General features: G+C 47.7%; 1 protein-coding gene across 2 annotated transcripts in view; it reads left to right on the forward strand.

The window, feature by feature from the left end:
- Positions 1-16502, forward strand: part of chp1 (calcineurin-like EF-hand protein 1) — a 31323-nt gene that overhangs the window by 1031 nt on the left and 13790 nt on the right. The window contains exons 2-3 of one of the 2 annotated variants that reach the window (XM_078562925.1): positions 3072-3147; positions 15701-15781. In XM_078562925.1, the coding sequence (XP_078419051.1) occupies positions 3072-3147; positions 15701-15781 (157 nt within the window). The remainder of the gene's footprint in view (positions 1-3071; positions 3148-15700; positions 15782-16502) is intronic. The other variant, XM_078562926.1, reaches the window with a different exon arrangement.

Genomic DNA, 16502 nt, shown 5'->3' on the forward strand with positions numbered 1-16502 from the left:
GGACAGACAGAGGAGAGGAGGGAGGGGGGGACAGAAAGAGGAGAGGAGGGAGGGGGGACAGACAGAGGAGAGGAGGGAGGGGGGACAGAGAGGAGAGGAGAGGAGGGAGGGGGGACAGAGAGGAGAGGAGGGAGGGAGGGGGGACAGACAGAGGAAAGGAGGGAGGGAGGGAAGGGGGACAGACAGAGGAGAGGAGGGAGGGAGGGAAGGGGGACAGACAGAGGAGAGGAGGGAGAGAGGGGGGACAAAGGAGAGGAGGGAGGGGGGACATACAGAGGAGAGGAGGGAGTGGGGGACAGACAGCGGAGAGGAGAGGAGGGAGGGGGCGGACAGACAGCGGAGGGGAGAGGAGAGAGGGGGGGACAGACAGAGGAGAGGAGAGGAGGGAGGGGGGACAGACAGGAGAGGAGGGAGGGAGGGGGGACAGACAGAGGAGGGAGGGGGGACAGACAGAGGAGGGAGGGGGGACAGACAGAGGAGGGAGGGGGGACAGACAGAGGAGGGAGGGAGGGGGGACAGACAGAGGAGAGGAGGGAGGGAGGGGGGACAGACAGAGGAGAGGAGGGAGGGAGGGGGGACAGACAGAGGAGAGGAGGGAGGGAGGGGGGACAGACAGAGGAGAGGAGGGAGGGAGGGGGGACAGACAGAGGAGAGGAGGGAGGGAGGGGGGACAGACAGAGGAGAGGAGGGAGGGAGGGGGGGACAGAGAGGAGAAGAGGGAGGGAGGGGAGACAGAGAGAGGAGAGGAGGGATGGGGGGACACGGAGAGGAGAGGAGGGAGGGGGGGACGGAGAGGAGAGGAGTGGGGGACAGGGAGAGGAGGGGGAGACAGAGAGAGGAGAGGAGGGAGAGGGGGACAGAGAGAGGAGAGGAGGGAGAGGGGGACAGAGAGAGGAGAGGAGGGAGAGGGGGACAGAGAGAGGAGAGGAGGGAGGGGGGGACAGAGAGAGGAGAGGAGGGAGGGGGGGACAGAGAGAGGAGGAGGGAGGGGGGACAGAGAGAGGAGAGGAGGGAGGGGGGGACAGACAGAGGAGAGGAGGGAGGGGGGGGACAGACAGAGGAGAGGAGGGAGGGCAGGACAGACAGCGGAGAGGAGAGGAGGGAGGGGGGGGACAGAGGGAGGGAGGGGGGACAGAGAGAGGAGAGGAGGGAGGGGGGGACAGACAGCGGAGAGGAGAGGAGGGAGGGGGGGACAGACAGCGGAGAGGAGAGGAGGGAGGGGGGGTCATACAGCGGAGAGGAGAGGAGGGAGCGGGGGACAGACAGCGGAGAGGAGAGGAGGGAGGGGGGGGAAAGACAGCGGAGAGGAGAGGAGGGAGGGGGGGGAAAGACAGCGGAGAGGAGAGGAGGGAGGGGGGGGAAAGACAGAGGAGAGGAGAGGAGGGAGGGGGGGGAAAGACAGAGGAGAGGAGGGGGGGACAGAGGAGAGGAGGGGGGGACAGAGGAGAGGAGGGGGGACAGAGGAGAGGAGGGGGGGGACAGAGGAGAGGAGGGGGGGGACAGAGGAGAGGAGGGGAGAGGAGGGGGACAGAGGTGAGGAGGGGGACAGAGGTGAAGAGAGGAAAGGAGGGGGACAGAGGTGAGGAGGGGGACAGAGGTGAAGAGAGGAAAGGAGGCGGACAGAGGTGAGGAGAGGAGGGGGACAAAGGTGAGGTGAGGAGAGGAGGGGGACAGAGGTGAGGTGAGGAGAGGAGGGGGACAGAGGTGAGGAGAGGAGAGGAGGAGGACAGAGGTGAGGAGAGGAGGGGGACAAAGGTGAGGAGAGGAGGGGGACAGAGGTGAGGTGAGGAGAGGAGGGGGACAGAGGTGAGGTGAGGAGAGAAGGGGGACAGAGATGAGGAGAGGAGGGGGACAGAGGAGAGGAGAGGAGGGGGACAGAGGTGAGGAGAGGAGAGGAGGGGGACAGAGGTGAGGAGAGGAGGGGGAAGGTGAGAGGGATGCGGGGAGAAGGGGCCAGGTGGGAGGGGAGGGATGGGGGGATGAGGGGCAGGTGGGAGGGGAGGGGGGCTGGGGCCGTGGGAAGGGGCAGTGGGTGTGGGAGGGGAGAGGAGAATGGGGGAGGGGAGAAGAGAGGGGGCGCGGGCGCGGGAGACGAGAGGGGGCAGGGGGCACGGGAGAGGAGGGGGTCGGGGAGGGAGGGGGAAGGGGGCATGGGGGTGGGGGTGTAGGAGAGGAGAGGGGGCAAGGTGCGTAGGAGAGGAGAGGGGGCAAAAGAGAGGAGAGGGGGTTGGGGAGGGAGGGTGAAGGGGGCGTGGGAGAGGGGGGTGGGGGTGTGGGAGAGGAGAGGTGGCAGGGGTTGTAAGAGAGGAGAGTGGGCGGGGGTATGGGAAGGGAGGGGAAGGGGGCGAGGGCTGTTGTGGGGGTAGGGGAGGAGGAGAGGGGGCAGGTGGGGAGGGGGAAGGGAGAGGGATCGGGAGGGAGAGGGATCGGGAGGGAGAGGGATCGGGAGGGAGAGGGATCGGGAGGGAGAGGGATCGGGAGGGAGAGGGATCGGGAGGGAGAGGGATCGGGAGGGAGAGGGATCGGGAAGGAGAGGGATCGGGAGGGAGAGGGATCGGGAGGGATCGGGATCGGGAGGGAGAGGGATCGGGATCGGGAAGGAGAGGGATCGGGATCGGGAAGGAGAGGGATCGGGAGGGAGAGGGGGCTGTGGAGGGCAGGAGGGAGAGGGTGGGATGGGGAGGCAAGTATGGGAACAGCGATGGGGGGCGGGGAGAGGGTGGGAGCAACGGGGAGGAGGGTTGGGAATGGAAGAGGGGTGGGAAATGGGGGAGGGAGGAGGGAGAGAAGGTGAGGGTGGGAAGGACAGGTAGACAAGAAAGGAGGGAGGGGGCCGACTGGGCGAAGGGATAGAGAGAATGAGAAACACTGTTGCTGCTAAAGCTGTAGTTGACTGCCACTGTTGATGGAGTACGTGAGTTTGAATTCTGTTTGTGTCCTTATGTTCAGTTGAGCTAGGTTGAGACTGGTTTCATGCGGGGCAGTCAACAGGTGCCCTGTCAATAAAGTGGAAAGACAACATTCTAACCTGCTCATCCCTAAAACTATCTGATTTCTCTGTTTTTCCTAAGCAGTCTCTCACAGCCAGATTACACGCCTTTACAGCAGATTCACCAGCCTCGATAAGGGGGAGAACGGCACCCTTTGGTAAGGAAATGCATTTCCTTGGGAACAGCTAATTCATTTGATTTGTTTCCTGTTACCAGCAGATACTGGCCTCCAAGTATTGTTGGGCTCACTAGAGTCAGAGTAGTGACCAAGATTCCACTGCATGAAGTTAGGCTAGCTGTACTGTCAGTCAGAATTTATTATTGAACCACTGAAAGAAGCAGTGGATTGTAATGCTGGGTGGGGTGGGGGTGATGTAAGGCTGTCCAACGTTGCCAAAGATTAAGGAGAGTAATTGTTTAGTTTGTGCAAGGATTTCTCCTTCCTTGTTTAAATTTCGAAAATTCATGGATCAAGTCAGACACTAGTTATTAAATTCTTTTTAAGTTAGAAAATTTGACATGGAGAAACAACAGTTTTTAATTAGACCAAGTAGCAAGTTCGCAAACTTTTTTCCAGTGAGTATAAGACTGAAGGATTGATTTAAGTCTTGGGAGATTGAAAAGGTTCCTCTCCTTCATGGCATTATTCTGATGTTGCGTGTTATTCTCCCAAAAACACTTGCGCAATGGGCTGGTATAAATGTTTGCCTTTAAAAATGTTGTTGGGACATCATGTCATGTTTGGATTGTTTTCAATTCTAATGCTACAGAACTTCTCATTTCTTCAGCCTGTGTAGTTTATCAAGGTCAGTCTTGCTGACTCATTCTACCTGCTGACTTGGCAACACTGCAATCCTGCAAGGATGGTGTAAAGGAAAGACCATGATCCTGTTCACATGCCAATGGCCTAATTTCCCAGCATTCTGATTTTGGCATTCTGATTTCTGTGTTCCAAGTAATTGACAGTTTTGGGTCCATTCGTTTAGTCTTCTTTGAAAAAAAGTTTTGAAAGTCCCTGGGAAAAGTACAAAAAAATGACCTGGTGCAGGTGGACCAGTGTAACTGCACCCACTCACTTTCTGATCTCAGTAGCAGTATTTCAGGTAGGCAGAACCATCCTTGACAACCAGCTTCAAAGCCCTCATGACGAAGCCAAGGAACAGGGGTCAGCTGAGTGTGGAATGGTGCGTATCAAGTGGCAAGGTAGCAGCAATACTGCAATTGAGTAAAGTGCTTTTTAAGAAGGTCAGCGACTGTAAAGTGCAGGTAATGCACTTGTTGACACTCCAGTGCAGTACTGAAGGACTGCTACATTGTCGAGGTGCCATCTTTCAAATGAAATATTAAACCAAGAGCCCATCTGCCCCCTCGGGTGGGCATACAAGATTCCATGGCACTATTTCAAAGAGCAGCAGGGAATATCCCCTTGGTAACCTGGGCCAATACTTATCCCCAAATCAACATCACAAAAAAAACCAGACGATCTGGTCATTATCTCATTGCTGGTTGTGGGAGCTTGCTGTGCAGAAATTGGCTGCAGAAGATCCCCTGAGGTTTACTGGAGAGATGGACATAGCGCAATTGCCTGTTCAGTTAGTGGGGGGCGGGGTTACCGAGGAGATATTCCCTGCTGCTCTTTGAAATAGTGCCATGGAATCTTGTACGCCCACCTGAGAGGGCAGATGGACTCTTGATTTAACATTTCATCTGCAAGATGGCACCTCGACAGTGTAGCAGTCCTTCAGTACTGCACTGGCGTGTCAACCTATATTTTTGTGCTCGAGTCCTGGCGTGATGCTTGAACCCAGAATCTCCTGACTTGGGTGAGAGCGCTACCTACTGAGCCACAGGTGACACTATTAAACAATAACTTATATTTATCTAGCACCTTTAACGTAATAAAATGTTCCAAGGTGCTTAAAGACGCTAAAGTATTTCGGGTGATATTTTTTTCTCCTGGTGAGCTTCATATCAATACATCCTGATGAGAAATCCTGGTCTACTGTTAAATGGATAATTTAATGGCTGGTGGTGCATAAATTAATTTGTCCTTATCTGTTGCTTAAACCTGATGTCTGATTAAAGGTTAGGCATACATTGTCCTAAATTACATCAACTCTCATCAGAAGGCAAGTTTTACATTTTAAGTGAAACTGTATACTGTTCACTCCATTTCAGAAAACTCTGATTTTGAAGAGTTACATATTATTGAAGGCACAAAACAATTACTATGTGTTTCTTTGTCTCAAGCACAGCAAGCTGCATGTTATCTTGAATGGACGACTTCTTCCATTGTGACATCCGGAAAAGTACAAGAAGTTACCTCCCAGCTGCAGTAAAAGGGTTCCTATTTCTCAAGTCTCGCTTCATGGCTGTAACTTCTCATTTCTGGTAATAGTCTTGAGTCAGGGGAATACAGGAGCTGGGATACTACAGCTATGAGAAGAGACTTGAGATGTAGGGACTATTTTCATTGGAATGCAGAAGGCTAAGAGGAGATTTAATGGTTTTTTAAATATAATTATGCACAGTCCTAATAGTGAATAGGGAAAGACTATTCCCTTTGTCTGAATCAATGGGAAGGGATAATTTATTTAAAATCCTCTCTGAGCAAAGGGAGGAGTTAGAAATGTCTTTGCACAAGGAGTTTATGGATTCTTTTGCTACAGGAAGCAATTACATCTTTTAAGAGAAAACAGAGTGAGTGTTTGGAAGCAGAGAAAGATACAGGGCTATGGGGAGAGCGAGGCAATGGGATTAGTTTGGGATTGATACAGGGCTATGGGGAGAGTGGGACAGTGGGGTTAGTTTTGGATGACAAGGCTTGGCAGAGAGGGCAGGATAGTGGGATTAGTTTGGGATTCATACAGAGCTGGGGAGAGAGTGGCATTAGTTTGGGATTCTTACAGAGCTGGGGAAAGAGTGGGGTTAGTTTGGGATTGATACAGTTCCATGGGAAGAGTGGGGCATCGTGATTCGTTTGGGATTGATACAGGGCTAGGGGCAGGGGGAGAAAGGGCAGTGTGGTTAGTTTTGAATTGATGCAGGGTTATGGGAAGAGGATGGGGAAGTGGGATTAATTTTGGATTGATATGGGGCTATGGGAAGAGGATGGGGCACTAGGATTAGTTTTGGATTGATGCAGGGCTATGGGAAGGGGTTGGGGACAATGGGGTTAGATTGTGGTTGTTCTAGCACAGACACAAGGTTCAAAATTGTCACTTTTCACCATGGTTCCATAAATCTGTGGTGCACCTTTTCTGTTTTTATATCCTTTCTGTCATTTAGGAAACAGAATTGTGCACAATACTCCCAACTGCAGCCAACTGTCTTTTAAAAGTTTATAGTTCCCTCTTTGCTTTAGTATTCTGTGTCTTGATATCTCTCTCCATCTGTGTCCCTTCATTCAATTAAATTCTTTCCTTGTTCTTTGTTCCAAGTTGTGTGGGGCTGTGCTATTGTGTGCCATCCATCTGCAGGCACCTCGATGATGGGGCAGCCTGTCATCTATTTTGTGGTAGATATAAAATGGCCATCATCTGATGCTTGGTATCAGAGAAACTAAATGTACATATTTCAGAACGTCTCCCTGTCCTGCAGGTGTTGGTTGTTCTTGGAACTGTGCCCCAGAATCAAAGGCTGTGTTTGGGTACATCACATCCTCCTTCATGGGTGAGCCTCTGTTGGCAAGCTATTCAACCATAGGCATCGCTGATGCAATCCACGTCCAAATGCAGCAAGGCCTGGACAATATCCAGGCTTGGGCTGACAAGTGGCAAGTAACATTCACGCCACACAAGTGCCAGGCAATGACCATCTCCAACAAGAGAGAACCTAACCATCGCCCCTTGACATTCAATGGCATTACTATTCCTGAATCTCCCACATCCACGGGGTTACCATTGACCAGAAACTGAACTGGACTAGACATATAAATACCTTTTAAACCCATGAATACTACCATCTAGAAGGACAAGGGTGGCAGACACATGGGAACACCACCACCTGGAAGTTCCCTTCCAAGCCACTCACCATCCTGACTTGGAAATATATCACTGTTCCTTCACTGTCGCTGGGTCAAGATCCTGGAACTCCCTTCCTAACAGCACTGTGGGTGTGCCTACACCACACGGACTGCAGCGGTTCAAGAAGGCAGCTCACCATCACCTTTTTAAGGGCGATTGGGGATGGGCAATAAACGCTGACCTAGCCGGCAATGCCCACACCCCATGAATGAATTTTTAAAATGCAGTCCAATCCTAACATGAGCACTAGTTAGAGAGTGAGCCCAGGATGGTCTTCCCCCTTTGCTCTGGTAAATGAGACCAATTATGGTACTTTTAATCTCACGTTGGAGTAAAATCAGCTAACTAAAGAGAACGAGTCTGGAAACACGTTGGTTTAAGCTTTCAGTACCTGGGACAGGTGTGTGGGAGAGTCTTGCTTGTCCCATTTTAGATCTATTTTACATCTTGGTGAAAGTTCCTTTCTACAAAGGGGAATCTGTGAAGGGCTGGCTGACGTGGGACAGACATTTTATTTCTGTAACCTACTGATGCCCTATGACGGCTCTGTGTTGTGAAAGCTGTAAGAAGGAGGAAGGTGATCATTCACCCACTTGTAAATAGGATGACTCAACTAAATAACATCTAACAGCATGTTGATTCTTGGCTTCTCGCTCGCACTGTTTGAGCATGGTTTTTCAAAGTTAGATTACTTCCTGTAGGACAGCAGCTCCGATTACAAGTTAAAAGCAGTTATTTTATTTTCAGGTTCCACCCAGCTTAAACTAGCGTCAATTAAGTCACCTCCACGGTGAGGGCAAGGCCAGACAACTTTCTACAAAATGAAGGGAAGCAGTCTGTTCATCTTATAATAGGACAGATATGAAAATTCATGCTACCATCAAGATTCTGGTACAAACCAATACCAGCCTTGTTAGTTTGCTTTGTGCAGCCCCTTCCAACGATCCTCCATTGGTAGCCGTACTTTTAGCCATCTAAGGAAAATAAAGGATTTGCATTCAGACAGCAGCTTTCACAACCTCAGGATGTCCCCAAGCACCTTTTGAATTTTTTGAAGCGTAGTCATTGCTGTCGGAAACACAGCAGCAAGATTCCACAAACAGCTATCTTGATTCTGACTAGATTTTTTTATTATTTGTTCATGGGATGTGTGTGTCGCTGGCACGGCCAGCATTTATTACCCATCCCTTATTGCCCTTGAGAGGGTGTGGTGAGCTATCAGCTTGAATTGCTGCAGTGTAGGTACGCCCACAGTTCTGTTAGGGAAGGAGTTTCAGGTTTTTGATGCAGTGACAGTAGTGGAATGGTGATTATAGTTCCAAGTCAGGATGAGGTGATGTGAGAATTTTACCCTTTGAAAGACACTCTGAGCTAAACTTAGAAAGTTACTTGAGAGTTATCATTATCTTTTCAAACAACCAGGATTTGAGTGCAACTGATGTGGAAAGATGTTGTGTTTTAAAAAGAGTTTAAGACAAGATAGAACATTACTAGTTATACAGCAAAACTGTGACCTTGACAAGTACCAAGTACTGGTCCAGATTGGGCAGGAAGGCTGACATGCACAAACAGCTGTCTCTTTCTTCCACTTCTCTTCTCAGTGCTCAGGTGGTCTTGACTTCTGTAACCCACCAGAAATGTTTGAATGGAGTCTTCCTTCCGAGTCCTTGTCCTCCACCTCCTGCAATGAACCTCCCAAAGTCTCTTTTTCTTTTTGCCCTTTTCAGGATTGGATCACCGGATGGATTATTGACAATGCCTTTTCGCCCTATGAAGATTTACTTTATTTCAAAATACCCTAGCAGGCTTGAGTTCTTTGTCTAAGCTTTCGGTGAAATGTCCAATCCTCACTGGATGAGGTACCAGAGGATTGGAGGCCTGCGAATGTTTTACCATTATTTAAAAAGGACGCAAGGGATAGGCCAAACAATTATAGGCAGGTCAGTCTGACTTCAGTGGCGGGCAAATTATTAGAATTAATTCTGAGACACAGGATAAACTGTCACTTAGAAAGGAATCGATTAATCGGGGATAGCATGGTTTTGTTGGGGGAAGGTCATGTCTTAATAATTTAATCAAATTTTTTGAGGAAGTAACAAGGAGGATTGATGAGGGTAGTGTAGTGGATGTTGTCTATTTGGATTCTAGTAAGGCATTTGACAAAGTCCCACATGGCAGACTGGTCAGAAAAGTAAAAGCCCATGGGATAAGGGAAATGTGGCAAGTTGGATCCAAAATTGGCTCAACGACAGGAAACAAAGTGTAATGGCTGATGGATGTTTTTGTGAATGGAAAGCGGTTTCCAGTGGTGTTCCACAGGGCTCAGTGTTGTGTCCCTTGCTTTTTGTGGTATATATTAATGATTTGGATTTAAATGTGGGAGGCATGATTGGAAAATTTGCAGATGACACAAAAATTGGCAGTGTAGTTAATAGTGAAGAGGATAGGTGTCAATTGCAGAATATTATCAATGGTCTGGTTGAGTGGATAGAAACGTGGCAAATGGAATTCAATCCCGAGAAGTGTGAGGTAATGCATTTAGGGAAACAAACAAAGCAAGGGAATACACAATAAATGGGAAGATATTGAGAGGGGTAGAGGAAATGAGAGACAGCAGAGTGCATGTCCACAGGCCCCTGAATGTGGCAGGACAGGTGATAAGGTGGCAAAGAAAGCATATGGAATGCTTTCTTTTATTGGGCGAGGTATTGGATACAAAAGCAGGGGTGTAATCCTGAAACTGTATAAAACACTGGTTAGGCCACAGCTGGAATTTTGTGTACAGCTGGTCGCCACATTATAGGAAGGACTTAATTGCTCTGGAGAAAGTACAGAGGAGATTTACAAGAATATTGTCAGGGCTTGAAAATTGTAGCTATGAGGAAAGATTGGATAGGCTAGAGTTTTTATTTGGAACAGAGAAGACTGAGGGGTGACTTAATTGAGGTGTACAGGATTGAGGGGCCGTGATGAAGTAGACCTGTTTCCCCTAGCAGAGAGGTCAATTACCAGGGGGCACAGATTTGAGGTGATTGGTAGAAGGATTAGAGGGGACATGAGGAAGGACTTATTTATCCAGAGGATGGTGGGTGTCTCGAATTCACTGCCTGGTTTGGTGTGGAGGCAGAAACCTTCAGCTCTTTTAAAAGGTACCTGGTTCAGCACCTAAAGAGCTGTAACCTGTAAGGCTATGGACCAGGTGCTGGAAGGTGGGGTTAGAATGGGAGGCTAGATTTTTGTTATTTCTTTTTCGGTCTGTGCAGACTCAATGGGCTGAATGGCCTCTTTCTGTGCCATAACTTTTCCATGGTTCTGTGGTTCCATGTTTGATGTCAACCTTCCCTCCATTAGCTCCTTAGGCTTTTTGCACATATTCTGTCCATATTCTTACCATATCTTTTCCTTATAACCTCTCAAGCTGCCTTTCCCAGACTAGTTCCATCCTCTAATAACATCTCCACTATCAGTTAGATCATCTGTGACATCTGGTAGCAAGCATTCACAATGGCCATTCAGTGCCATTGTTCTTAACCCAGTTCACCAGCCTGATATGGGGTATTGTTCACTACAGTCACGTCTAATACTCCCACATAGTACCGGATATATGTATTTCAGCAAACAAGATTAAATGAAGTGTAACATGGCTTCATACCACTTGTTATCTCTTGCAACTATGGCTTTTTGTTCAAACTAGCCAACCTTATCGAAGAATAATCATTTCTCCCTCGTGGCTTTAATGGCGATGAATTTTTTAACCAATTCTCAGTAACTGAGCTTTTCGTTAATTTCCAGCAGTGGCTTGGAGGGGAGCTTGCTGATGGTGGTGTTTCCTTGTGTCTTCTGCCCTTGTCCTTCTCGGTGGAAGAATTTGAATGTCGGGGGGGGTGCTGTCGTAGGAGCTTTGCTGAGTGTTTCGTGTTTATGGTACACACTGCTGCCACTGTGTACCTGTGGTAAAGGGAGTGAATGTTTAAGGTGGAGGATGGGCTGCTTTGTCCTAGATGGTGTCAAGCTTCTTGAGTGTAGTTGGAGCGGCAAGTGTGGAGTATTCCATCACACACCTGATTTGTGCCTTGTAGGTGATGGAAAGGCTTTGGGGAGTGAGGAGGTGAATTACTTGCTGCAGAATTCTCAGCCTCTGACCTGACTTGTAGAATTCAACAATATTGACCCTTTTGAATATAATGTGGAGGTGGTTAGTTTCTCTCTTGCTGGAGATGGTCATTGCCTGGCATTTATGTGGCACAAATGTTATTTGTTTTACTGATTTTGAATGAGGAATAAATATTTGACAGAAAACCAGAGAGAACTCCCCTACTCTTCCAGTAGTGCAGTGGGATCTGGTACATCCATCTGAGAAAGTAGACGGCCTCAGTTTAACATCTCATCCGAATGGCAGTACGGCTCTGAAGAAGAGTCATACAGACTCGAAACATTAACTCTGTTTCTCTTTCCACAGATGTCATCAGTCCTGTTGAGTTTTACCAGCATTTTCTGTTTGTAGTTCAGATTTCCAGCATCCATAGTATTTTGCTTTCACTGACAGTACGACACTTGGAATGACAGCCTGGGATATGTATTCAAGTCTCTAGAGTAGGACTCAAAACCACAAATGTCTGACTCTAGAGGCAAGGGTGCTACCAACTTTACCACAGTTGACATATCTAGAATTCCTTCTACCTCTTTATTTCTTAAGGGGAAGGTAGATAAACACATGAGGGAGAAAGAAATAGAAGGACATACTTGTGAGGTAGAGGGGCTCATGTGGAGTGTAAATCGTTCTTCCATTAAGGCCCTCCTGAGATACTTCTTTGATCAAGCTCCTCTTCAGTCCTCATTATCTTTGACTTGGTGATTTTTCTGATTATGCTTCTAAGAAACACTTTGGAACATTTTTCTACATTAAAGGCCCTGTATGAATGCATGGTCTCAAGCAGAACCTTTTGCTTAAACTAGCAGCCTGTGGAGACACTATCATTAGAGTGAGAGACCTGTTCCCCTATGCCATTGGCTATGTTGATACTCATTCAGCAAATTTCCTTCAGTAACCAGAGAAATTAATTACAGTTTCATGCAGCACAGAGGGAGTGCCCGTGCCTGCTCTTGAAAACCTAACAGGGTGTGTTGCTGAAAGGATCTATGGGTGCCTGGTCAGCACAGTGTGTTTAAATCACTTGTGAAGTTTTCTTTTTTATCCCGGATTCCAAATGTGGCCCTGACTGGAGTAGCACTCTGTTCTGAGGTTGCAGTAAATGTCCCTTGTTGGGAGGTTTCTTGCTGTTCTAGTTGACTAGAAATACTTGTTGGTGTTATCTATCTATCTCCTGTCCCCTATTCCCCCCATCCCCCCTCCTACTCCCCACCCCCCCCACTCCCCCTCCTACTCCCCCCCCCATCCCCCCCTCCTACTCCCCCCCCATCCCCCCCTCCTACTCCCCCCCATCCCCCCTCCTACTCCCCCCCCATCCCCCCTCCTACTCCCCCCCCATCCCCCCTCCTACTATCCCCCCTCCTACTCCCCCCATCCCCTTGTGCCAAAAAAACAACCATCATTCTATGTATGCAAAATTCACCTTAAAAATAGGAATTTAAGCCAAACATTTACTCTTCAATATGTGAGTGTAGTGATTGTCTTTGTTAAACACTTCATTTCTCCTATCTATCTCTGTAACTATCTGAAAGATAATGATGTCCCAAACAAAAGGAGACTCCTTGAGAAGTATATCATTTCACAGGAAACTTACAGTAATTCAGAGTCATAGAGTCATATAGGTCTACAGCACAGAAAAAGGCCCTTTGGCCCATCGAGTCTGCACCAGTCAAACAAGTACCTAACTATTCTAATCCCATTTTCCAGCACTAGGCCCATAGCTTTGTATGCCGTGGCATTGCAAGTGCATATCCAAATACTTAGATATTATGAGGGTATCTGACTCTATCACCCTTTCAGGCAGTGAGTTCCAGACTCCTACCACCCTCTGGGTGAAAAAATTCTTTCTCACATCCCCTCTAAACCTCCTACCCCGTACCTTAAATCTATGTCCCCTGGTTATTGATCCCTCCAACAATGGGAAAAGTTTCTTCCTGTCTGCCCTACCTATGCCCCTCATATTTTATACACCTCAATCATGTCCCCCCTCAATCTCCTCTGCTCCAGGGAAAATAGCCCCAGTCTATCCAATCTCTCCGCATAACTAAAACTCTCCAGCCCAGGCAATATCCTGGTAAATCTCCTCTGCACTTTCTCCAGTGCAATCACATCCTTCCTATAATGCGGATTCCAGAACTGCACGCAATACTCTAGCTGTGGCCTAACCAGTGTTTTATACAGTTCCAGCATAACCTCCCTGCTCTTATATTCTATGCCTCGGCTAAAAAAGGCAAGTATCCCATATGCCTTAACCACCTTATCTACCTGTCCCGCTACCTTAAGGGACCGGTGGACATGCACATCAAGGTCCCTCTGACCCTCGGTACTTCCCAGGGTCCTACCATTCATTGTGTATTCCCGTGCCTTGTTTGCCCTGCCCAAGTGTTTCACCTCACACTTATCCAGATTAAATTCCAGTTGCCACTGATCAGCCCATCTGACCAGCCTGTCTATATCCTCCTGTAATCTAAGGCTATTCTCCTCACTATTTACCGCCCCACCAATTTTTGTGTCATCCGCGAACTTACTGATCAACCCGCCTACATTCAAGTCCAAATCATTTATATGTACCACAAACAGCAAGGGACCCAACACCAATCACTGTGGAACCCCACTGGACACAGGCATCCAGTCACAAAAACACCCCTCGATCATCACCCTCTGCTTCTTGCCACTCAGCCAATTCTGCCAGGGCTGGAACCAGAGTGTGAAAGAACAATTTTAGACATGGTAACACACTGCTAATCAAGAGCCTGTCAATCTTTTAAGTTGTTTTTTGCCTTTCAAGAAGTTTATGAAAATAATGAACATTAATTTCTCCAGTGTATTAACAAAATGTGATAAAATGAGGATTAACAGCACTGGAAATAGCCCAGTGCCTTTGTGAAATTAAACGATTTGCATTTTTTGCTGATGCATGCAAGTGGGTCACTTTTTTGTCATTTAAATGCCAGTCTGAGGCCTCCCAATCACATGCATGTCCCTGACTGCCCTGGAATAATGGGAGTTGTTGAACCGTGGCTATGATCTTGAGGCAGTCGCTGTTGAGATTTAGTGTCAGGATGGAGCAGGATTCTCTGTTTACTCTAGGCCTCACTTGATACTTAAACTGCAGCTTCTTCAGGGGTCTGACATTGAAAAGAATGTTCTCTGTACATGGCTTCAATTGCTTGGATTAACACTTACAATGATTTATTGCAAGATATTAGCCTTGTGTGGAATGTTTTTAAACTAAATCTCCTTTCCTGACTCCCTGCCCCTACCCATGGCCCTAGGGTCACTGATTGACTCAAAGCTGGCTTTTTCCTTCATCTTTATCCTGCAAGTGGTTCAGCCATTTGGATTGAGGTCAGAAAATTCCACTCAGCTGGAATTGGGGAGGTGGTTGAGAGAATACGAATACACTCTAAAGGAGGTGCAAAAACAGAGGGACCTCAGTGTACACGTACATAGGTCATTGAAGGTGGTAGGGCATGTTGAGAGAGCAGTTAATAAAGCATATAGTATCTTAGGGTTGATTAATAGGGGCATTGAGTACAAGTGTAAGGAGGTCATGTTGAACTTGTGTAAGACACTAGTTAGGCCTCATTTGGAGTACAGCAACCAGTTCTGGGCACCATACTTGAGAAAGGATGTGAAGGCATTGGAGAGAGTACAGAGGAGATTCACAAGAATGATACCTGAGATGAAGAACTGTAGTTATGAGGATAGATTGGAGAGGTTGGGACTGTTTTCCTTGGAGAAAAGAAGGCTGAGAGGAGCCTTGATAGAGGTGTTCAAGATCCTGAGGGGTATGGATGGGATAAATAGTGAGAAACTGTTCCCACTCGAGAGCATTAAGAATTAGAGGGCACAGATTCAAAATAATTGGCAGAAGGAGTAAATGTGATGTGAGGAAAAATTTTTCACCCAGAGGGTGGTTGGAGTCTGGAACAAACTTCCTGAAAGGGTGGTGGAGGCAGGTTCAATCAAGGTGTTCAAAAGGGTATTGGATTGCTACCTGAAAAGAGAGAGAGAGTGCAAGGTTATGGGGATATGGCAGCGGAGTGGGACTAGGTGGAATACTTTTTCAGAGAGCCAGTGCAAACTCGATGGGCCGAATGGCTTCCTTTTGCACTGTAAAGATACTGTGTGATACACTGCATTAGGAGCCTGTGTATATGCCATAACACACTGCAGGAGAAGTTGAACGGTTAAGAATGCATCAAGGGTAACCATGGTCACCAGGAGCCTTATGATTGCCTTCCGGAGTTGAAGAAGAATTTTCAAGTTATCCATGTTGTATACCACAGGTTGCCTTTCCTTCTCTCTGTATGAATTAGCATTTCTAGTGGTTGGAGAGTGGGGTGGATGAGTTTGCATTCTGGAATGGACAGAATGAGCATTGAAGGGCTGATGGCTTTTCTTAGCCTTTTTGTGTGTTCTTGTTTGTATGCCTCAATTAGACAGTTGGCCATCATTTGAGAGATCCCTCTCCAGATTATCTCATCATTCTGATGCACAGTTAAACCTTCTGTGTGTTCCTGTTCTCATAGCCGTGAAGATTTCCAGCGGATCCCAGAGCTGGCCATTAACCCATTGGGAGACAGAATAATCAACGCTTTCTTCCCCGAAAGGTAAGCAGTGAGCCAAAGTGGCTTTCTGTGATTAACCCTTGAGTTTGTTTCACGTATGGCTTTGCTCCAAATTTATGTCTTCAAATAAAGTCGTGCTTTAGTTCTGACAGTCCGTCTAATTTTGAGTTGTAGCCCAGTTATTGCTCCTTGAGATGCTGAGTAACTGGCCTTAAGTGGGTTGGAGGGATTGGGACATTTCCCTGAGGGGAAAGAAAACCTCTTTCCTTTCTAATGTAATGATGAAGGTGGGATGGCTAACAATGCCTGTTCAAACCCATCTAGCTCACCCTGCCATATATACAGATGATTCCACCTCATCCCCAACCCACCCACCCACCCCATCATTCCAGAGTTTCTAGTTCCATTTCCCTATCTCAGTCCCTGATCGCATTCTGTAAAGAATTCCTATCGGACATCTGCCCAGAATTTACCATTTACCAGTTTCTCCTTATGCCACCTTTTTTTTATAACTTTCAAGGGATGTGAGCACCACTGGCAAAGCCAACATCTTTTGCCCATCCTTAGTTGCTTTTGAGCAGATGGTGATGAGCTGCTGCCTTGAACAAAAATATCTTGTAGCTTTCTGATACAACTAAATGGCTTACTAGACCACTTCAGAGGCAGATAGGAGTTAACCCACTTTGGTGTAGAGCTGGAGGCCAGGTGATAAGGAAGGCTGGTTTCCTCTCCTCAAGGCCATTGATGAGCCAGTTGGGACGAT

Source organism: Cetorhinus maximus, chromosome 18 (assembly GCF_964194155.1).
Source record: "Cetorhinus maximus chromosome 18, sCetMax3.hap1.1, whole genome shotgun sequence".
Taxonomy (NCBI): Eukaryota; Metazoa; Chordata; class Chondrichthyes; order Lamniformes; family Cetorhinidae; genus Cetorhinus; species Cetorhinus maximus.